We start from the raw sequence: 21,477 nt of genomic DNA, 5'->3' as shown, positions 1-21,477 counted from the left end.
GAGCCTGGGAGCTGTGAGGCTCTGGGCGTTTTTTGGAGCTGTGCTCCATTGAGGGTGCCACGAGAGGGAAATTCTCGCTTAGGAGCTGCGAGCGTTTCATGTGCCTGCATAATTGTTCTTATGTAACTGTCTTTGTGCCAAAAATTGTGAAATATCGGGAGGGAGAGCTCTTCTGGATTAGGGCAGCAACGTTTTTAGGGGGAAAAGTAGACGTGAAAACACTGCGCTGTGTTCGGAGCTTGTATTCCTGATGAGGGAACCAATTTACAGATTCCTCTAGGAACAGATTTTCCGTGGGGAGTGAAGCCTGATCTAGGTGTGTGATGACTGCACAATGCTGTGAAAATAGCTAATGATCCCTTGACACTCTGGAGTGACTGACGTGACTAATACTTTCTCAGCAAGGAGCGCCCAGGTGTGGTGTAGCACTGCCTCGTCTTCCCTTTGGGTCCTCCCTGGCAGGAGCCAGCTGTGTGCTGGGCTGGGGGACACTTGTTCTGCAAGCGCTGGCAAACCTCTGAGCCACCTCTTGCACCCCTCTCTGTGTCTTTGGGAAGCACAATGCTCTGGGGGAGCAATTGCCAAATTCACCGTAGCTGCTGAAAGGCAGCGTGCCCTTGTGAAATATTTGGGGTGAAAGGCGAGGGCGGCTGGTTGCGTGGCGAGAAGTTGAGCAGCACTGAATGCATCTGCAAAGGCACTCGAGTGCCCCTCGGTGCTGGCCCACGGTGCTTTTGTCACTCCATCCCTGAGCCAACCTGGGCAGGGAACTGCAAAACTTTTGCCCTGCTAACTTCCCAGCGCCAGCAAGATCCCTCGCACAGGGTGGATCTTGCAGTGGGCTGTTTCTGTCTGCCTGGAAGCACGCTGTGCTGCCAGAACGACATAAAAGAGCTTTGAACTAGGCCCCAAGGCTGAAGGAAGAGGGGAAAAATGCAAAACATTTTTGTTCAGTTGTTAGGAGATCCCGTGCTGGGGAGATGAGGTGTAGCCAAACCAGGTTTGGAATGGCTGGGAAGCTCATTTGAGCTCCCTTGTGGTCCTGCTGGCTGCAGCTCAGGTATATCATAGCAGGGTGCAAATACACCATCAAGGGACCTTCTGCAAGTCCTCCTCTGCTTCAGAGCAGATAGGCATTTCTCCTAAGCCTGCCTTCTCCCTGGCTGTCCATTTATCAGATTTTTTTCTGTTGTTTTTCTGTGTTTTTTTTAATTATTTTGTTTTTCCCCAGGAGGAAGTTTCCACACATCTGCTGGCTGGTCAGTGGCGTCCCAGAGCTGTGCGCCGTGCCCTTGGCTGCAGTAAATCGAGGTAGTTCTGGCAGAGGCAGTGCAGCAAATTCGGTTTGCACCAGCTGAGGCCAGGTCATCATGTGCGAGCCCTCGGGCTACGGGGAAAAGCCTCTTCAAGTCTGTCCCTTACAAGTTTGTCAATGTCCTATTAGGCTTTCAGGCCGATGTGGTTATGTCCCAGCTGCCTGCACAGCCCTAACTCTGCTCCCAAGTTTAAATTTTATTTAATTTTGACAGTTTGCAAGGAATCCAGCAGATTGCAGGATGGGGAGGGATCTCTCGGTCTCCGAGTCCTGCCTCCTGCTCTTGCAGGGATGTAAGGGCTGGTTCTTTCTTTTCTGCCTGCGTCTGCGTCACCTGATGCCTTACCACTGCATTGTGGGGAAATGCAAAAGCCTGCTTAGAAATAAGTACCCAGACATCTGCACCATGAGAAGGTAGCAGAATTGGATGCGTAGCAGTGCACGAGCTACAGATGCTGCCTGTTCAAGCCAGCGTTGTTTTTATTTCTGACTCTGGCACACAGCACACACGGTACCTCTGTTTCAGGGTGCATTCCCAAGGACTCCAGCATTGCAGAATTTTCCTACCCCCTTCTGTGTGCCTTCAAGCACAAAGGTAGGGTGCAGAGGGTGTTGCTGTAACCTCGCGGGATGGCTTGCTGGGAAGTTCCAGTTGTTAAGATAAACCAAGAGGGGCACAAAAGCTTTAGGAAACAAGGCAGAAACCCAAATAAACCCGATGAAAAGACCTTGCCACCCTGGGTGGTTTGGATTTCTGTCTGGCAGTTTCCTCTGACGCATCTGCAAATAAGAAAGCTTTGCATACTTGCTCTCTTACGAGGGCTGCCCACACGGAGATTATTTGCTGGGGAAAGGGAAAGGCACCCGGGCAGGAATGCTTGTTCTTAGTGTCAGAGGAAATGCGATGGGATGCTGTTTGTTTGATTTGTGAGGTCTGTGTTGATCTTGATTGAATGCAGCCCATGGCGAGCTACTCCCAGGAAGGCAATTTGATGTTTGTTTTGTTAAACCTTCTCATAATCAGCTCTCGTTCTCGTTTCAGTGGTGCTGGTGTGGGTGGGTGGCGATGCCTTGTCAAGTCTCCCCGTGTCGTGCGCCTTCCTTTGGCGCTGCTGCTGGTGTGTGGCGCACCAGCAGAGCCGTCTGGATTTCATTTCTTTCCTGGCTGTGTGGCATTTGTTGATTTTATTTATTTATTTATTTTAATTTAGAGATTAATTTGCCAGAATGGCGTGAATTTGAGCAGCCGGAGATGCCCCAAGTCCCGTCAAAGCCAGTGCTGGGCTGTGCCTGCCCTACCTGGGGGCTGGCTGTGTGGCTGAAGCTCTTGCTTCCAAAAAAAAACAAAGGAGGTGTGGTTTTGGGACAGGATATTTCAGGCACTAACCGTGAGTTTGGGTGCTGCTCTCTCCTTTGCCACAGCCTCAGAGCGTGACCTTGGATGAGTGGTAAAATGTCCCTCTGCCTCTGTAGGCTGCAAGAAGCAGGAGCAGCAGCACCGCAGGGTTTTGCCTCTTGTATGCAGTTGCAACAGCAGCTGCTGCAGAAGGTGTGACCCGACAGCATGAGAGCTCTCTGCTGGGCCCTTCATTTTCCTCTTTCGTTTGATGTCAGTCTTCCCAAGCACGGGGACAGCTCCCTTGTCCACGTCCTGGGTAAGCTGAGCTCCTCTCTGTAAGGCAGCAGCAACACTTGTTGGTTCATCTCATCCTTCGGGAGCAGCTGTTGTTTGTGAAGGCTATTTTGTCAGGGGAGCAGTTCTTCTACAGGACATAAAACACGTTGCGTTGGCCTGAACCGTTTCCCTGAGCCATCCCGCGTGCTTTGTTAGCAGCTCACTGTATGCCCGTGGGCACTAGTTGCCTGACTTTGTGTTTGTGTGTTTTCTTATTTTTATTTTTAACTTTTTCCTGTCTTGTATTACCTGTCTCCTTCTGTGCCCTGCCGGTGAGCGGATGAGCAGGACCGTGTGTGTTTTTGTTTGTCTGGAGCCTCCTAAATATATTCTCTCCCTGCCGGGTACTCCTCGCCTGCCTTGCAGCCTGCTGGAGTCTCTGCTGATTCACAGCACCCTGGGCGAGGAGGGATGGATCACGCCGCAGACTCTGGAGCTGTCAGACAGCAGTTGCAGCCCCTTGGCAATCCTCCTGCCCGTGGCCGAGCACGGGGAAGTTTCTGCGAGGAGCTGCTAACCTCTGGAGGAGCAGCGTGACCCGTGCTGGCTGCTGGCGAGCGAGGAACCATTTTGCTGTGCTCCCAACAGCTTTGGTGTGAGCCAGCAGCTGAGAGGGGAGGAGAAAAACGTGCTTCGTGCTGCAGGAGCAGAGCAGGTAGGTTCAGGCACCGGTACAGCAGAGGGACAGGCAGCAGCAGCAGCGGTGTCCCGGGAGGGCTGCCCTGTGGCGGAGAGGCGAGGAGCACGGAGCAACGTGACACTGAGCTGGCACTCGGAGCGTTTGGGAGCATTAGTCACAGCCTGCCTTCAGCAGTGGGAGGTGAGGACATCTGCTGCCGTCGTTGGAAAGGTTTGGGAGGCTGGGAGAACATCCGTGTGTTAGCCTCTTCGCTCTCCACACCCGTCCTGGTGCTTTTTTCTTTGTTTGTTTGTTGTTTTTTTCAGTGTGTTTTTTTTTTGGCATGGGGAGCCAGGGGAAAGGCCTGGTGGGAAAGGGGTCAGGCTGGTTGCTGGGGGACAAAGAGCTCCCTCCTCTTTGGCAGTGTCACGGCTTTGTGCCGGGCTGGTGCCTGAGTAACCACAGCCTCTGCTGGGAAACAGGCTGACATGGCTTGAAAGAGGGCTAAAAGCCCCTCCAGGGGCTAAAAACCCCTCGCATGGCTTCCTTGTGAAAATATTTGCGTCTTCTCTGCCAGCTCGCTGCCGAGGCTGCGTGCAGCCTGTACCCATGGCTCGGTGTAGGGGACGAGCCGCATTGTACCGCAGCCCTGGGTCCCTCGGGGTGCCTGCTAGGAGCTGCTGGCTTTGGGGACAGAAAGCATCTTTAAAACACTGCGCAGTTCCCACGGTGTGGTCCTTGCTGCTGGAGAAAGGTGATTGCTTTTGGGCCTCCTGGGCACAGCTCTGCTGCTGCCACACGCACGTGGTGTTGGAGTGGGAACAGAGGGGAAAAACCCCTCTGCTGCGGTGCTCTGTCACGGTCCCCTAGTGTCCCCTGGCAGGAACATGCGCAGGCTTTGCAAAGGGCTCAGCGAGCACGTGTCCCTGGAGATGCAGAGCAATACGAGCGACTTCCTCTCCTCTTCCTCTTCCTCTCCCTGCCTCGTGTGCCTGCAGGCAGGCACCACAGCGTGGCCGGCGGCACCGAGGGCTCCCCTCCGGTGATGGCAGAGGTGAGGGACCCGTGTCTCGGGGGCTGGCGAGGGGGGGGCTCCTTTCCGAGCACACCCCAGCCTGGCCGGGATCGTGCGTTGCCCTTCCTGCCCTCCTTCCCCGTCTTCCTTTCCCTCCGTGCACTCAGGGCTGGATGGAGGAGCCGGGCTTTTTGCCCGCTAGCCGTGCAGCCGGGCTGGGCGAGCTGTAGGGCCGAGCCACAGCGCTGCTGTGCTCCTCCTGCAGCCTTGTCAAGGCAAGCACCTTCCCCTCCTGCACAGCTCTTGTGAAAGAGCCTGGGTTTGTTGCACCCTTCTCTCCCTTTGCCCTGGGGGCACGCTGGGCTTGTTTGAATTAATGTAATTAGCACATGCCTTATTAGCTCGCTAAGGCACAAAGAACTCGTGGATATTTGTAGCCAGGTTAAGCAGCCCCTATTAATTTAATAACCGTGTCCTCGGCGCATGGCAACAGTTAACGGCTGGTGGTGACTCAGGACGGGGCAGGATGGAGGGAATTTGGGCAAGGGATCCGTGTGCGGTTCCCTTTTATTGTGTTGTGCTTTTGTTAACGAGCAGGGCTGCGAGGGGAATTAGCAGCAGGAAGGGGAGGTGGAAGGAAGCTCGCCCTGCGCGCTCGCTCCGCAGCCAGCCTGGTGTTCTTCTGCAGCCCCCGCTGGGGGACCCGGACAGGAACAGCTCCGCGGGTGTGGAGGTGGTGCTCTGATGAGGTAATGCCACGAATCGGCCAGAAGAGATGCTTTTTTTTTTCCTTTTTTCCCCAGCAGGGCTGCTGAAGGCCTGTTCTTGCAGAGGAGAGCCATCTGCTGAGAGCCAGGAGCCCGGGTTTTGTTGCCCGTGGGGAATGAATGGGGCCTTTCACACCCCGGGTCCTCAGCTCTGCCCTGCTTGCCTCGTTCCTACTGAGCGAGCTTGAATCCAGCCCTCATTTTCCCGTGGGCTCTTTGGCTGGTAGTTTTTAGTTACTGCTTTGTACCTTTTTTCTACTCTGCCAGTCTCTTGGCAGAGCAGCCAGGTGAGGGCTTTGCACCACGTCGTTTCCCAGGGTGCAGCAAGTCCTGCCAGCTCAGAGGGGTGGTCTGGCTGCGCTGCCAGGCTCCGGGTCTGCCTTTCCTTATGGACAAGGCTGCCGCAGAGCAGTGGAAAGGACAGATTTCATACAAGTTCTGATTTCTTTTCCCCTCGGTCAGTTTGTGCTTTCTCCAGCTAACGCCGTGTTTCTCCAAAGCTGTAATTCCATAAAAACTGGCGTGGGGAACTGCTCCGGAGTGGGACGGCGTGACAGTGTGTGTGAATCACACCAGTTCGGTGCGTGACTACACGATTCCTCCGGCAGCACTTGGACGGGGGATCACTGGCAACAAGCACGCATGCTGTCATCTCGAGATGTCCGAGCTGTTAACTCGCCTGAATACCACATGGTCATGTCTGGGCTGCTTCAGTGTCTGTCAGCCAGCTTCTGCTTCCACTCCGTGCTCCAGCTGCAAAATACCATCGGCTGTTGTGAACTTAATTTCGATAGCCATTGGCTCTGGGAGCTTCCCCGTAGCTTGTTTGTTGTGTCTGTGTATGGATTATTTGCTCCGTAGCCACTTTTTTCAAGATCCCTGTGAATCAGGGCATGGATTTGCAGGTCTCTCCCGACCACAGGCTGGAGCCTCCTGCTGTATTCGAGCAAAATTGGGCCTGAATTTGTGCTGCTGCTGTGCTCTGGCCTTGTCTCGCCGTGTCTCTACAAACCTTACAGCAGGAGACGCCTGGAAGGGGCTTGTGTCCCTCTGGCTCCTGTGCTGCGCTGTCCACGCTCCTGTGTCCGCCGCGGGGAGCTGACAGAGGTTGCCTTCGTGCATGAGGAGCTGTCCGAAATGCAGCAGGTTGGCTCTGCAAATCCCAGCCTGCGCTCCGTGGCACAGCATTGGACGTGGCCGTAGTCCTAGGGTCTGTAGGGTCACCCCGTGTGCCCCTATTCCCCACTGTGGCTCCTCTCCTGCCGCGATGGATGGGCAGCTGCGCGGGGCTGGGCAGGCAGAGGCACCTCTGCTGAGACGTTGAACACTTTGTGTCTGTGGCTTGTTTTTCCTAAGCCCAAACGCTGTCTGGAGAACAGGGTGTTCCTCAGCCTGCTGGCTGCGGTTGGAAATCCTGTCTGAAGGCAAAGAGCAAGTCAGCAAACGAGCTGGAATGAGAGCTCAGGAGCCTTTGTGGCTGATCAGGAGGCCTGGCTCCCCTCCGGGGACATCCAGGTTCATCCGTGCTGCCTCTGCTTGTGTTTGCCAGGCCAAACGCCCCTGTGCTGTGCCCTCACCCCGAGGGTTGATCTGCATCCCCAGGACACTACCCCATTCCTTCGCAGCACGATGGGGGTGTCTCGAGGCATTTCTGTCGCCACGAGGGCAGCAGGGGGATGGAGAGGCAGCCCGCACCCATGGGGGAGTTTGCAGGGAGCAGGGCGGGCAGGTGCTGGGGCAGAGTTTGCTGCTCTTTTGTTCTTTTTTTCTTCTTTCTGCCCCCTCCACTGTGCGGGCAGCCAATGGGGCAGGCGGGCCCGCGGCACCTCCCCGCGGGGACTTTGTCCTGCTTTCACCTGGGCCAAGGGGGGACCTGCCCTGGGCCTGGCACTCCGAGGGCTCGGCGGGGACGGGGCCGGCTGCGGGATCCCTTCTGACCACGAGGTGAGTGGGTTTGCAGCTGCACTGCCTCTGTGGAGCGCGGCACGGAGGGGCTGCACAGCCGGGGAGCCGTGTCTGCTCTCCAGACAAATGGGAGTGCGTGGCAGGGAGTCCTGTTTTCCCCTTCTGCTGTTTATTTTCCAGTCAAGGTTGTAGTTCAAGTGTTTGCTTTCAGTGACAGCTCCAGCATGTGCTGGCCTCGAGCTCTGTCATCCCTGCCTGACCGCCCTGCGCAAATGTTTGTGCTGGCACGGCAGCGGGGCCGGGAACACATGTCTGGGAGAGGACAGGGCTGCTTCTTTCGGCAGCAGCGCCAGATAACGCTGGCTGGAGGTCTCCCCTCCAAACGGCAGCCCGTGTGTGCTCAGATAAATCAGCATTTCTCGGCTGGGCAGGGGGAGAGCAGGACGGGACAGAGGGGCAGAGCTGCAGGCACGTGGTGCTGCCCCACGGCCGTGGGGCAGTGCGGTGGCATCTCTGTTTGCATCCAAGCTTTGTGGGTGCTGCAGCTGCTCGAGGTTCCTGATCAAAGCCCAGATTTAAGGCTTCAGCTGTGCTTAAAAATATGGGGAGAAGGGCTCTGCGATGTGTTGATCCCGTGCTTGTAGGGGGGAGCATGAGCAGATGGCTCGAGTGGCTGCGTGCAGGTGCTGTGGAAGAGGCTCTGCGCCCTTCCCTGCTCCTTCTGCCTCCTCCACCCCCTCTGCGACCCCTGAAGTCTCAGCCAGGCTGAGGACAGCCGACTGCAGCCTCCCTTGCCACCTGCCTAGAGAGGAACAGGGGGGGAAAATCCGCCCGTCCGTTCCCCTGCCTGGGCTGTAAATCCTAGAATTACGATGTAATGATGGGATGCTTACCGGAGTAAGCACTTTTCCTTCGAGTGATAAGGAGGAGACACAGAGGTTCAGAGTCCAGCCCCAGCAGCAGGTCTGAGGGCTGCAGAGCTGGCCACCTGGAGAACACCTCACAGGACGAACGTGTGTGTGCAGCAAGGACAGGAGGCTGCGAGGACTGGGTGCATCCAGAGCTGGCCACGTCTGTGCTGTGGTACCCTCAGTCTGGCTCCTCCATCCCTCTTTGGAGCCGTGTTTTTGGGAGCTGGGGAAGGCTCGAGTGGGCTCCCGGGCTGTCTGCACGGCAGCGCGGGCTGTCACGGCGCCTCTCTGCCTGGCACGGAGGTGCTTCCCCGGGCACGTCGCTCTAAAACTAATTTGCTTGATCATTTTAATAAATGGAGAAGGGACGTCGTGGGGTGCGAGTAATGGGGCATTAATCCACGCCTAGCTGTGCTAACAGCACTCTAGGAAGGAATTACCGCCACGTAATTCATCGCCTGCGCGGCTCTCGTTGCTGTAATTACGGCACGTACACTTCGGGACCCCCTTCCCCTGGGGTTCCCCAGCCTCTCCCACTCGAAGGCAGGCCTCTGGTGGCTCTCATTTCCATAGCTCGCCTGTACCAGCTCCTCCAGGCTCCTCGTGCCTCTCCTCCCTAGGATAAAAGCACAATGTTGTCCTGGATTTCTTTTTTTTATCGTCCCCTAAGACTAGCAGCATTCTCCTCCCTGCCGATGGTTTAGCTCCTCTCGGGCTGCAGTAGTTATTGTCCTGCCCTGGGGTCTGGCTCTCCCCTGGAGTTTCCCTGACAGGACACCAAGGGCTTCATCCTGCACCACCCTTTAAAGGGCTCGGGGCATCCCGCAGGCTCCGGGAAGGCACTGAGGCAGCGTGCGCAGTCACACTGCGCCTGTTGTGCAAGCTGGAGCCGTGCTTAAACAAACAGAGCTCACGCAAGCTTTCCGCTTTGGTGCACTAAAATCCCTCGGTGCATGAAAATCCCCTGGCCAAGGACATCGAGGCCTCTGCGGAGCCGGGTGCTGGGTGCGTGGTCCTCAGGTACGTGGCAGGAGGAGCGCAGCCGAGCCGGGCAGGTCGGGATCACCCAGTGCGCTCTGTCCGAGCTGCTGCGCGGGGAGCACAAACATCCTGCGGAGGGTGTAGATGTTATCAAGTGAGCTTTCATGGTTCAGGGCTTATTTACGCCGGGATAACAGGCTTTCAGCTGGAGCTGGCCTGCCTGTGTTTGTTTTTGTCTACTGGTCTTGTTCTGGTGAAGGCGATGGGGAATCAGATTAAGCCGACCTGAAGGAAGTTGCTCTGGGAGACGTGACAGCGCACACAGGGAGGTGCAAGTGGTTCTCGCTTGGGAAGTGCAGGCTTCACCCAGCTCTGGGCATTTTTAAGCCCTGCTTCCTCAGAGCAGTCAGGATCAGGCGAACTCTCTGGAGAGGGATTGTGGAAGAGCAGGAAGGTAACCTGATGCAGCAGGTGAGGTCGGCGTGCAGTGTTTGGAGAGGAGTCCCCTTCCTTAGCAAGCTGTGTGCTGGTCGCTCGGGGCCGGGGCTGGATTTGGGGCTGCCAAAGGCAGCTTTAGTCCCACACCGCCAAACTGTGGGGCCGTACAAGCGCTCTCCCTCTGCCCCATCCGTGACACTTGGCATAACAGAGAGTGGTGCGGGTCAGCGCTGAACCGTGTGTGCAACCTTCCCCCTGCCTCGGGGTTAGGCTTTCAGGGAGCTTTTACCCTCGGGAGTGCCTCTTGCCCTCAGGTTGCATCTCCAGAGCAGCAGTATGTCAGCCCAAAAGCCACCTTGCTGAAAGTGAAATCCTGCAGGGCTTAGGAAATCATCTGCAATCAAGGGGCAAATTTCAATCCCGAGGCAAAGGGCAGAGGTATTTCCTCGGCTTCTGTCCTCCAGAAGCGGTGTGTCTGTGCTGCAGGGACGGGCCGAAGGGGTCTTGCAGCAGCATTTGATCCTCGTGGGGTGGCTGTGTGGACCTGTAGAGGGCTGGGGTTGGGGATCCTGGTGTTTGAGGGCGATGAGCCCTGCTCTCCTGGATGGCAGGCAGAGCTCGGGCACTGCCTTGCTGCGGCCCTTCCTCACGTGCTGCTGGAGCCTGACGACTCTGGCAGCTCTTCCTTCCAGTTGTGCATCTATATTTATGTGTATGCGGGCGTATTTTTACACGGCTCCCTCGGGAGCCCAGTCAGCAGCTCAGTCTCCTCTAGCAAAGGAGACGAGGTGCTCTCCCAACTCACTTCTTCCTCTGCCTGTCTCGCCCTGCCAAGTAGGACCGAGCTGCAAGAAGAGCAGTGCCCCTTCTCAACAGTGTCTCTCTCTCTTTCTCTCCTTTCCCAGGAAGAAACCAAACTGGAAAAGAAGTGACTGAAAAAGAAATTAAAGAACGGTTTGAAGGAACAAATCCATTTCTTAACAAGATCAAGTTGGAATTAAATGGCTGATAAACAGATCAGGTAATGTTTTATAAACGTTGTTGGCTGTGCTTTGGAGTTGTCTGTTGAAGTATTTCCAACTCAATCCCTTTTGTGATACAGGAGGTTGGGGAAAAACACCTGGGCATCTCTTCTGACCTTAAAGAGCTTTAACTCCTTCTCTGCTCCTTTCTTACCTTCTTTTTTTTTTCTTTCATACCTTATTTTTCCTCAGCCTTTTCTTAGTTTGTCTGCCATGTTGTCACATCTCTGCTTTCTCAAGCTGTTTTTCTCACTGCTTATTGTTTCCCTCCTCTGCTTTTGACCTTTCATGACCCCATTGCTTTTTGCTTCCTCTTCCAAAGGTCAGCTTGACCTGCTGACTTCAGCTGCTGACATCAAGGGAGCAAAGCAGGCTCCTTGAGCAGCTGCGGATCCAGTGCTTGTCGGTACAAGGTCCGCGTGGATGCAGCCTCGTGCCCTTCTTCTAACCCCACTCAACACTTGAGTGATTGCAGGAACGTAAAGTACCAGTAATAATTTGTGCCACTTAAGTGCACAGCAGGAGCTTAAGATCCAGCATATGCAAAGGCTGGATCTGAGTCCGGTCTGGGGGTGAACTGGGATGTGTTTTCTCAGAAGACACCACCATCCCCTTAGCTCCCTATGATCTGTGCCAGTGCTACAGCTGGGTTGAACTTTCTGCTGCTTGTGAAGTTGTCCAGGATGAATGACTCCTGTCTGCCACGGGATTCCTCTTGTTTTGTTGTGGTTTTGGTGGTGTTGTTGTCACCTTTTTCTGATAGTTGCCTTTCCAGGTTATTAGCTCAGGACAGGAGGGAAGCAGCTAGCCTGGACCAGTGGGGGAATGAGACCTGGTGACAGAGGACTGGGATTTGGTGACAGCTGAAGGCGAAAGGACAGAGGGCTGCCCCCTCTTAGGGCTTGCCATGATTAGGATATCTTCCTGCCCACCATCCTGCTGCAAATGAAGGCAGTCCTGAGCTGCACTGATAAGGATGCAGCACTGCAGGGTGTTCATGTGCCTAGATTTGCCTGCCGCCACTTACCCAATCTGGAGCCCTTGGCATGCTCTTATGCCAACGAAGGGCACGCTGAGATTCACCCCGTGAAGCCTGCTGGGTGCACGTCCCTTGTAGCCCCAGCAGGGCACCGCAAGCAGATGTCCCTGGCCGTGCTGAAGGAAGGGGAAATGCCCTGTAAGGTGTCCTCCAGCCTCCCCGATACCCCCTGGCAGTGTGAACAGAAGCCTGCTGGCTACAGGGGCTGGTTAGAAGGGCTCGGGGGGAGCACTGAGAGAACTGGGATGTTTCTCTCTCCCTTCTGGTGTAAAACTGAGCGAGTGGCTTTATTCACGTGCCAGCCTGTGTTAGCTCCACTGCAGCAAGCACTGCGCACATGGGCTGTGAGGGGCAGGGTCCGTGCAGAAGGTAAAAAAGGGAGAGAGCAGAGAGCACCAAGGTAAAACACGGAGTGACTCAGTCATAAGGAAAGAAGTTTTGCTTCAGCTGTGGTGCCCAGCTCCGTCTGATCCCTGGTTTCAGGTTCCTCTCTGTGCCCCGATTCCTTCCCCTTTTCCTGCTCAGGTCATCCCTGCCGTCTGTGGGACCGTGAGCCTGTGGCAGTCACAGCCAGCCGGGCTGAGGACATCCCTCTGAGCTTGGGGAACACACCGAGCGCCTCCTCCCTTGCAGCGCAGGGGGATGGCACATCCCGTTGTCATGCTAAAGCAAGATGAGCTGAACACCAAAAGACCCAAAGCCACAGCAGCACTTTGCTGCAAGGTGAGGCGGAGGGCACTGCATTTCCGCAGCTGTGCTTGGCTAACTTTATCTGAGGGTTTCACCAGCCACCACCACGCGCTGTCTGCACCAGGCTCCCTCTGCAGTGCTGCCTGGGTGAGCAAGGATTTCTCATCCACAGACAGGGCGAGAAGCTCTGTGCAGCCCGTGTTGCCCCAGGTTTTTGGCTTGCCCAGATTTATCAAACTATCCCCCTTTTGTGCTGCGGTCTGGGCTGAAATCAGTGAATCTTTTGCCCCTGGTGTGCCAGCAGGCAAGGTGTTTGCCGTGTGCCTGTGCCTCGCTCCCCCCTGATGTTAAACCCTGGGATGATCTCGCTGTTGGAGCAGGCTGAGAGCAGGCATCTGCCTGCCCCGCGTGTCTCGGAGACACTTAGAGAAGTGGTGACAGCTCTGAGGCTGGCAAGAGGCACGGGTAGCATTTGTGAATTGCCAGCAGTGACTTCAGAGCTGAATTTGGGGAGGCTGATGTGATCCTCTCTTGAAATACCCTCCCGTCCAACGGAGCTTCCATCCTGATGCACTTTGTTTGGTCTGTAGCCTGCCCTTGCAGTGTAACCGGGGGTTAGATGAGAACGCTGTGAAGCTTGCTTACTGCTGGACATTTCCCCATGTCCTGAGACAAAACGAGCACAGGAGCTTGCAGGCACATCTCTCCCCTTCTCCAGCCGTGGTGCGAAGATCCCTGAGGCAGCAGAGGCTCAGGCTGGTGAGTTTTTAGTCTGGCCCAGCGCTGAGCTCCTGCACTGACTGGGGCCTGGCTTCCACACACGCCGTGCCTGATTTAATCTCAGTCAGCACCGCCTGGCTCCTGGATGCGGGCTGAGCCGGGGCTGCTGCCCATCATTGGCACCTCTTCCTCCAGCTGCGCCAGCCACGGGGCTGCCGGGGAGGAGGAAGGAGCTGTGGCTGCCAGGGAGCAGGAAGGAATTTCCTGCAGCGCCCAGCTCCTGCTTAGCACCAGCAGGCAGGACTTCTCCTGTCCCAGCCTCGTCTGGCTGCTCCCCACGGCGAGATCTCGAGCAGCAGCCCGGAGTCTCCACGCCCAGCGCTGAGACAGCTGTTTCTGTGTCTTGTCCCCTTGCAGTTTACCTGCCAAGCTGATCAATGGAGGGATAGCTGGGCTGATCGGGGTCACCTGCGTATTTCCCATTGACCTGGCAAAGACTCGCCTGCAGAACCAGCAGAATGGCCAGCGGATGTACACCAGCATGTGAGTACTGTGTCCGCGGGGCTTTCGGTGGGGAACCCTTCTGCCTTGTTACCTCTGCCAGCTGAGCTCAGCATTTCCAGGAGCTCGGCTTTCCCCCGGGAAGCCAGGGACCATCTCAGAGCACGCTGTGCTGCAGCAAACAGAGCGGTTATCCTGGCTGCCGAGCCCAGCAGGTGAGATCTCTGCAGAGGACACGTCTGTTTGTGTCCCTTGCTCGGGAGCAGCGTGTTCCCTGCTTGTCAGCACCGGCCAAAAGGGCAGGGGGGGCTCAGGACCAAAGCACAAGGAGCCTGGTTCACTTCTCCGCCGAGCCACAGCCAGGAGCACGAGAGAATCTCTGGCTCTTCTGTGGCTGTCATATCAGAGGGAACAATCCTTTCCTTTGCTGTCAGCTTTGAAAAGGACAGAGTAACCCATTCCTGGGCTGGAGCACCGCAGTGCAGCCCTTCTGAAGCCTCACAGGCTGCAGAGGGTTTCGGGATGATGGGCTATTGGAGTACCCCATCAGTCTTGTGTCCAAAAAATCATGCTGCAGGCTGTAGGAGAAGAAGGCACAAATGCCTTCAGCCCTCCCAATTCCCCTGTGCTTTGTGAGGTGCGTAGGGCTGTGTGTCTGCCACGGGAGCGTGCGCTGCCCTTAGCACAAGCTGCTTTAGCTCAGGAACCAGAGGCAGGCCTTGCTTTGCAAAAACTGGTGTCATTGAGGGCAGAGAGGGGTCTGGGGCTGAAGATGTGCATCCTCTCCTCCTGCCAGTTTGTTCAGAAGCAGTGCCACTTGCTCCCTGCCCTTCCACACCGGTTATTTTCCCCTTCCCTGCCCAGGAGATTCTGGAGCAGAGCGGGAATAGGAAGGAAACGCTCCCTGCATTGAGGGGAAGGGAGCAAGGCTGGGCTCCGTGTCCCTGCTGCAGCCCAGGGGGCTGGGAGTGCTGCTCAGGCCTTACAGATCCATGGCAGGTTGCGTGGGGTGGAGGCAGCTCTTCCCACTCCCCTCCCTGCCACGGCCTGCTCAGAGCAGCACTGTTGGCTCGGGGAAGGTGCCTTGCTCCAGCAGCACGATGGAAGAGCCCGATGGGTTACAGGAGAGAGGTGCCCTGAGTCTGGGGCTGGGAATGGACGGGGGGGTGTCCCCAGGAAAGAGGGGGGCACGTGCAGTCTGCAGGAGTGGGACAGGCAGGGCTCCGAGGGATGCGGGGGTGCTGGAGGGCAGGGAAGCTCAGTGCCTCGGCCGGCAGCACTGCAGGGTGGGCTCCTTGCAGGCACTGTGTTACCCTAGAAACCGTCTTGGCCAAAGCAGGCAAAAAAGCCCTGGAGAGAAATCTGTATTTCCTTCTCTCCCACCTCAGCTTTACTGCAGAGCGGACACGAACCTTCCTCCTTGTGCTGCCAAGTCTCTCAGAAGCATATTCCCATTTTAATCAGCTACATTTCCCTCATTGCTCCTTAAAAAAGCCTGTTGTTCCTGAATAATTGACACGTGCATGCATGCGTGCACACCTCTCCCTCCTGCTACAGCCACAGCAAGCACCTGACCCCTCCCAGAGACTCCTGAGCAACCTCCAGACAGCCGTGCAGGACCCGAATTTCTTAGCCATGCTTTCAAAGGGCTTTAAGCAATTCCGACAGCCCGCAGAGCTTGTAGGTTAAAAGGGAACACAGTGGGGGCAAAGAAGGTGGCAGCTTTCCCCCGGGAGCTGCCCACGGCTGCCGGCCCTGGCAGTCAGCGTGCTGGAAGTCAGCGCTTTGGGCCGAGGGGGAGGTCACGGCTGGCTGAGCGCTCAGGGCACCCGGTGTCTGTGTGCCCTGCGTCAGATTTCATGCAGGAAGCGGAGCGCTAGGCGGGCTGGGCCCCCTTCCCGCTTCCCTCTCTGAGCTGGATCGAAAAACACACACGGGGATCTACTCGTCAGAGCACCTCATGTGCAGTGCCACGGGGAGCCTGGATAAGCAGCCCTCGCAGTGGCATTGTTCCCTTTGTGTGTCCAGAAAGCAGACAGCGCGTGCGGGGCGAGACGGGGGTTTCAAAGCCCCGCTGAATTAGGGGCTGAAGTCGGGCTCGGGGCCGAACAATGGGGCATTCAGCGCCTGACACCCGGCCCAGCCCGGCTCGGGGTTTTGCTGACGGGTTGGAAATGAAAACCACTCCGGGAGATTTGGTCTGTTGCCTCTGGGCTCCCGGGGCTCATCTCTCCCTGTTTGTTCTGTTCGCAGGTCCGACTGCCTCATTAAGACAATCCGCTCGGAGGGCTACTTCGGCATGTACAGAGGTGAGAAAAGCTGAGGCAGGGCCCTGTGTGCTGACCTGCTGTAAATCTGCCTCCTCGGCTTGGGCTCACGCCTTGCTGTCAGCAGCAACTCCGCAGCTCCTGAGGAAATGTGGACGCTGCGGCCACCCAAAATGGGACACGGGACGTGGGACATGGGACATGGGATGTGGCACTGGCTGCTGAGGCAGCAGCAGCTCTTGCCCAACTGGCTGGTGGGCGTTTCGGGGGAGTGGGGTGGATGCTGGGGATGGATTGGCTGCTTTGGGGCAGCTCTCCCGGGGGCAAATAACCCCGAGGAGCCCTGGCACGCTCCGTGCTGAGTGCCAGCACAACGCCTGCCCCTTGGCTTTCCCCAGCAGCGGGCTGCTCCTGGGTTCCCAGCCAGGAACGAAGCCTGTGTTGGCTTTGGCCGTAAAAATCCAGCTGCAGGCCAATTTCTGGGGAGTGGAAGGAAGAAGTTGTTCCTGGGAACCTACAGAGGAGATCGTGGGGTTGTCAGGGCTTTTGGGAGAGACCACTCAGTCCTCTCAGAGGAGGTAAAACACATCCAAGATTCGTGAGAAGCACGAGTGCTTTTCTGGGAAGAAGGTAAAGAGGTGGCTCAGCCTTGCAGGCAGTGGGAGTTGGAAATCAGACGGTGGGACTGCTTCCTGCCCCTTCCTTCTGCCCCTGTGCCCCAGCAGTTTGCAAATTGTCTGGTGCAGAAGACAAGTCCCACGGCTATTCTGAGCGCAGCCGTTCAGCCAGGCTGGCAGCAGCCAGCGGCCCGGGCCAGGCTGGGAAATGCCCTTTGCTGCGGGTGACGTGTGGTGTTTAGCTGCACCTCGGCTGAATGTGTTCCCAGCACAGTGCCACAGCGGTGTGTCAGCCTTCCCTGGCCTCTGCTAATAATATCTCCCGTCTCACCCCCTACATTCACACACCGCCTGCCAAAATTACCCTGGACTGCCAGGATCATGCTAAGTTTTCCAGGCTTCATTGTATCCTATAGATACGTGGGATAATTATCTCTATATGGCCCTGGTTCTGCCCCTTCGCTCCCCGTCTTGCTCAGTTCTGCTTTGTTTCTGACGTCCTCAGTGCGGAGCTGCCTCCGTTTTCCATCCCAGGAAGCACGAGCCGTATTTTTCCATGAGGTGGTACAGCAAGGTGAGCTGTGCCCTCCTCCCCTGCTCGTGAATCAGATCAGTTTAGGGATCACAAACAAGAGCACCAGTCCTGCACCGGGGGCAGAAAGTGACTCAAGGCCCCTGCTGTTCCCTGGGGCTTCCATGAAAAATGAGGTTAATGACAGAACCTGAGGCTCGGGGAAAAAAGGGCACTCGGCGGCTCTGCTGGCACACAGCTAGCTGTTCGCACCTCTCCCTGCCCGATTTCATTCTTTGTGGTGCTTCCCTGCTCCTTTGCAAAGTGTGTTATTCTTAATGATTGCAATTTATTTCGCGTTCTGGTTGCCTGCCATTGCTGCAGGTCCGCGCCGCGTTGCCTATAGGCCAAGATTAGCTTTTAATTAGGAACACACAGTTGTTGGCATAGCTAACTTGAAGAGCTGTGAGGTTTTTTGAAGAGGTAGAAAACACCTTGGAAAGCAGACAGCCAGCAGTTGAAGTATCTAATTTCTCCTCCTCCAGTGGCTCGATGCTGCTGTGGATTATTGAGGGCAGGGATTATCCATTCTCTGCTAAGCAGCTTTGCTGATAATATCAGAGATGGAGGAGAAAAACCCAGTTCATTTAACTTTTCCTTGTCTTTTCTGTATTTTCTTTTTCGCTTGCTGCCACACAGTCTTGCTCTGTGGCTGTGGTGGGCAGAGGGAGAACCGCGTTGCAGTGCCCAGGCACGGCCGTTTTCTTGCTGTGACTTCCCACACGGTGGAGATGTGTGCTCTGAGCAGAGGAGATGGCTTCAGGGATGCCCGTGTGATGCTGCCTTGGAAAAGTCCCCCAGAGCCTGTTTTTAGGCTGTCTGCAAGCACCAAGCAAAGCTCTGCTTTGCTTTCCGAGATGCCTGGAGCTCAGCGTGCTTCAGCGTGGGCAGGGGAATCGTAGTCATCCCCTGCAGGACTTTTTGAGCCGTAAGATTTAGAGGGAGGAGAATATTGGAGCGCTAACCTGATGGTGCAAAACCCCGTGTGCCCACGCAGGACAAGCCAGGCGGCCAGTTTCCCCCAGGGCAGCTTGCAGGCTGTGTGCCCTGCTGTTGGATGTCACTAATGCCCGGCTCCATGGCCCCAGCTCTTCTTTGTGGCGGGCACAATGCAGGGATTTGCTGCTTGGTGCTCCGGACAAAAGGGAGTTCAGCGGGGGGAGCAAAGGATCGTGCGCCCCTGGTCCCCAGCGAGCCCAGCCATGGGGCTGGGAGGGGAATTTCTGCACACCAGGGCTCGGCTCGTGGGGACAAAAAGCTCAACAGCCCCACGGAGCAGCTGCTCTGAGGGTGACACCCAGTGGTGATGTACAAACGGGATCATCAGACCTCAGCAGTCGGTGCAGAGCTGGCTGGAGCCTCTGCAGAGGAACTAGTGGCCTTCAGCGACGAGGCAGCAGCACACACATGAAGGGGGGAGTTGTGCTTCCCAGTACCACAAAGTATTTGCAAAGGAGCTGGGACTGGGTTTTAATCCAGCTTGTGCTCCTTTCTTGGTCCTCCACCCTTCTGAATTCATAGCAATGCATCCTTGGATGGGGGAGAAGGAAGTGGTGGGGGTCAAGAAGCAGGTTACAGACGGAGCAGAGCCGTGTCACAGCCCTTCAAAACTCCAGCCTGGGGGGAGGCAGGGACCCCACTCATTTCCAGAGGTGTTCTGTGCGGCTAAATCCCATTGGGAGCTCTCTCCCAGCTGGCCTTGCTTTTTAGCAGGGGCTGCAACATGTTCCTGAGTGCTCCAGTGAGCTGTTCAGCCCTCCGTTTGCATTCTCCAATGGACTTTCCCTCTCTTCCTCTCCTAGGAGCTGCGGTGAACCTGACTCTCGTGACACCAGAGAAGGCTATCAAGCTGGCAGCCAACGACTTCTTCCGGCATCACCTCTCCAAAGATGGGTGAGCAGGGGGTGCAGGCCTTTAGCATCCGCCTGAAGGGCCACCAGCCCTCGGCACAAGGCTGGTGAGATGTCCGGGCAGAGGTGGAACGGGGTGATGTGCTGACCTTGGGCAGCTCAGCCAGCCATTGCGTTTGATCAAAGGATGTCATGTCTAAAACTGGAAGTGAAAAGCACTTCACGGGATGACTGCTTTTTATTCGAGCCTCTAAAAATAGTCCTAGATCTTAGTCAAGGTTAACAGATCCCGGGTTTGTAAGCAGCGTGTTTGAGAGGAGCCCAGTGGGATGGCTGCTCAGGCAGCTGCCGGGAGGCTCCGTGTCCTCAGCGTCCCAGTGGGCCCTGCTCTGCTCTTTCTGGCTCTTCAGTGACTGTAGCTCAAACAGATGGCAACCCAAATTCTCGAGACCCCAGACTCTCTCCTCTGGTCCTTTTATAGCTTGAAAATAATTTCAGGGAGGTGATGAATGAACCCAAGTTTGACAAAGGGCACTCACTGGCAGTGTTGCCCAGCATGTAAATGCCGAAGGACTAGGATTATCTGTTTAGTTTGAGTGGGGTGGGGGTTAGTTCCTGTGAATTAAATGCCAGTAAAAGATGCTAGCTGGGCACTTGAGAGGAGCTGGATCCTGAATATTTAATGCTGTTTTCACCAAGATATTTCCCCTGCAGTTCAGAGGCCACTTGTGTCCCCCTTCAGGCCAAGAGCTCTCTCCAGCAACAGCCAGTGAAGGGCCCAGCAAGGGCACTGCCTCAGGTCCTCAGTGACAGGGCTAGAAAACAGCCTGCCTAGGGTATGAGCCTAACTCTGCAAACACAGAGCTCTGCCGCAAACACTTAGTTTAACACCTCCCCGTGCCGTGCTGACCTCCACTGCTGCAGGTCAGAGGGGCTCGACCACTTCAGGGGCGCTTGCAGGCTGGCACGGGTTGAGGAGCTGGGCCTTTCGTGCACCTCCCTTTTTGTTCTGCAGCATTTCTGAGCAGCACTTGCTGTGTCTGCGTGACTCATCGGCTCGCAGCTGTTTGCGATTGTCTGCCTCCTCAAATAGCATCCGTCCCCGTGCACCCTGCGCAGGGGGTGGGAGGTGATGATGTCCTCCTTGCTGCTTCCAAGTGCCGGGTCTGAGCCCTGCAGCACACAGCACAGCTAGCTCTTTGCCACCCTTTGTGAAATGAGTTGAAAAAGGTTGTGCAGGGAGGGAGAGCGCCAAGCTGAGTGTGTGTGTTTGCTCTCCATGCTTAGGCAGGCTTTGAGCTGGTGTTGGGGTTAGTGGGACGGTGCCACATCCACGGGGAGCTGAGGACAGGGCTTCAGACAGGCCATCTACTGCAGCCCTGAAACTGGGGTCTAGGCAGAAGGTGTGGTGCGTGCTGTGACCTGCCGTGGGTTTGCCTTGATCTTTCAAGCTCTTTGCAGTCGGCAGGTTTCTCCCTTGAGATGCGTCTGTCCCTTCCTCCCGGGCTGGTTTGGATAGAAGACAGGGCAGGACAGCATCCAAACGCCTCTCCTCCTGCTCAGGGTGAAGTAGGTTGTGCACCTGCTAACATACCTCAGGGCAGGGATACCTCTTTCACAACTGGACCAAAGCCCAGGCACGAACAACAGAATAGCCTGGGGGTAGAGAGGTGAGGACCAAAGCTGCTTGGTGTGTCAGTTGATGGATATGGCTTCATTTATGGGTATATAATTATGGTTAAACGGTGTGAAGTACAGCTGAGGGAGTTCGGCTCGGTGTAAGCGCTGCTTTTTCACAGTGAGTGGTTTTTCATGGCCATCAAGATCTTGGCTGAGCTTCACCAAAGCCCTTTTTGCACGAGGCAGGCTGTGCATTCACAGCATGCTGTGCTCTCAGACCAGCATCCTAAAGGACGTGATTGCCGTCAGGGCTGGTGCTTTTCTGACTCGGAGAGCTGCAAAAGTCTCCTAGATCTATTTGACATTGAATGCCTTCACGGCTAAGCTTCTAGCACTTGTCTTGCTTGAAATATGTTGTTGATCAGATCTGTGTCTGATAACACGGGCACGTTTTATCACTATTTGCTGATTAAAATTTGCTGTGTGTGTCTTCCACGTGCAAGTGGAAGAAGCACGTGTGGGCAGCAGAAGATGTGGCAAATCCAGCATGACCCAAAATAGCCTCAAGACATGCAGCAACTGTTAGCGTGCCTTTTTCTTTCCCTTGAAACACTTTGTGTTGAAATGAACCTGCTTTTAAACTGCTAGAAGAAGAAAGTGGCACAAAGCCTGTTTCCAAGAGGCCAGATGGAAAACACCCGTGGTGTAGGAAGCTCCTGGCTGCAAATTGCTGAAGGAGTATTTTGGGGATGCATCGCTGCAGGTTTGTGCTAGACTCCCTTTTTTCTTTTTTTTCTGGCTGTGCTCTTGGATGCTTCAGGAGGTGGGATACTGGGGCTGCAGGACTGCAGGTGGGACCCCTGCCCCTGTTGGTGAGCTGTCTCCCCGAGGTGGCAGTTCCCGCAGGCCTCTCCACCCTGGGATCAACTCAGGTGGCCTTTTCCAGTGCTTTTC

At 55.9% G+C, this 21,477-nt stretch overlaps 1 protein-coding gene across 8 annotated transcripts in view; it reads left to right on the top strand.

Moving 5' to 3' along the window:
- SLC25A22 (solute carrier family 25 member 22) overlaps positions 1-21,477 on the top strand; it is a 38,234-nt gene that overhangs the window by 7,545 nt on the left and 9,212 nt on the right. For 3 of the 8 annotated variants that reach the window (XM_072038955.1, XM_038179156.2, XM_027458150.3), the window contains exons 2-5: positions 10,532-10,647; positions 13,515-13,640; positions 15,852-15,907; positions 18,856-18,946. In XM_072038955.1, the coding sequence (XP_071895056.1) occupies positions 10,628-10,647; positions 13,515-13,640; positions 15,852-15,907; positions 18,856-18,946 (293 nt within the window). In that variant the 5' untranslated portion in view covers positions 10,532-10,627. Of the gene's footprint in view, positions 1-1,236; positions 4,664-5,221; positions 5,374-7,221; positions 7,336-9,208; positions 9,228-10,531; positions 10,648-13,514; positions 13,641-15,851; positions 15,908-18,855; positions 18,947-21,477 lie in introns of those variants that run through there. The other 5 variants (XM_038179154.2, XM_072038956.1, XM_038179155.2 and 2 more) reach the window with 5 other exon arrangements.

Source organism: Anas platyrhynchos, chromosome 5 (genome assembly GCF_047663525.1).
Source record: "Anas platyrhynchos isolate ZD024472 breed Pekin duck chromosome 5, IASCAAS_PekinDuck_T2T, whole genome shotgun sequence".
Classification (NCBI taxonomy): Eukaryota; Metazoa; Chordata; class Aves; order Anseriformes; family Anatidae; genus Anas; species Anas platyrhynchos.
Note: the sequence above shows the minus strand (reverse complement) of the source record. Positions and strands in the feature narration are given on the sequence as shown.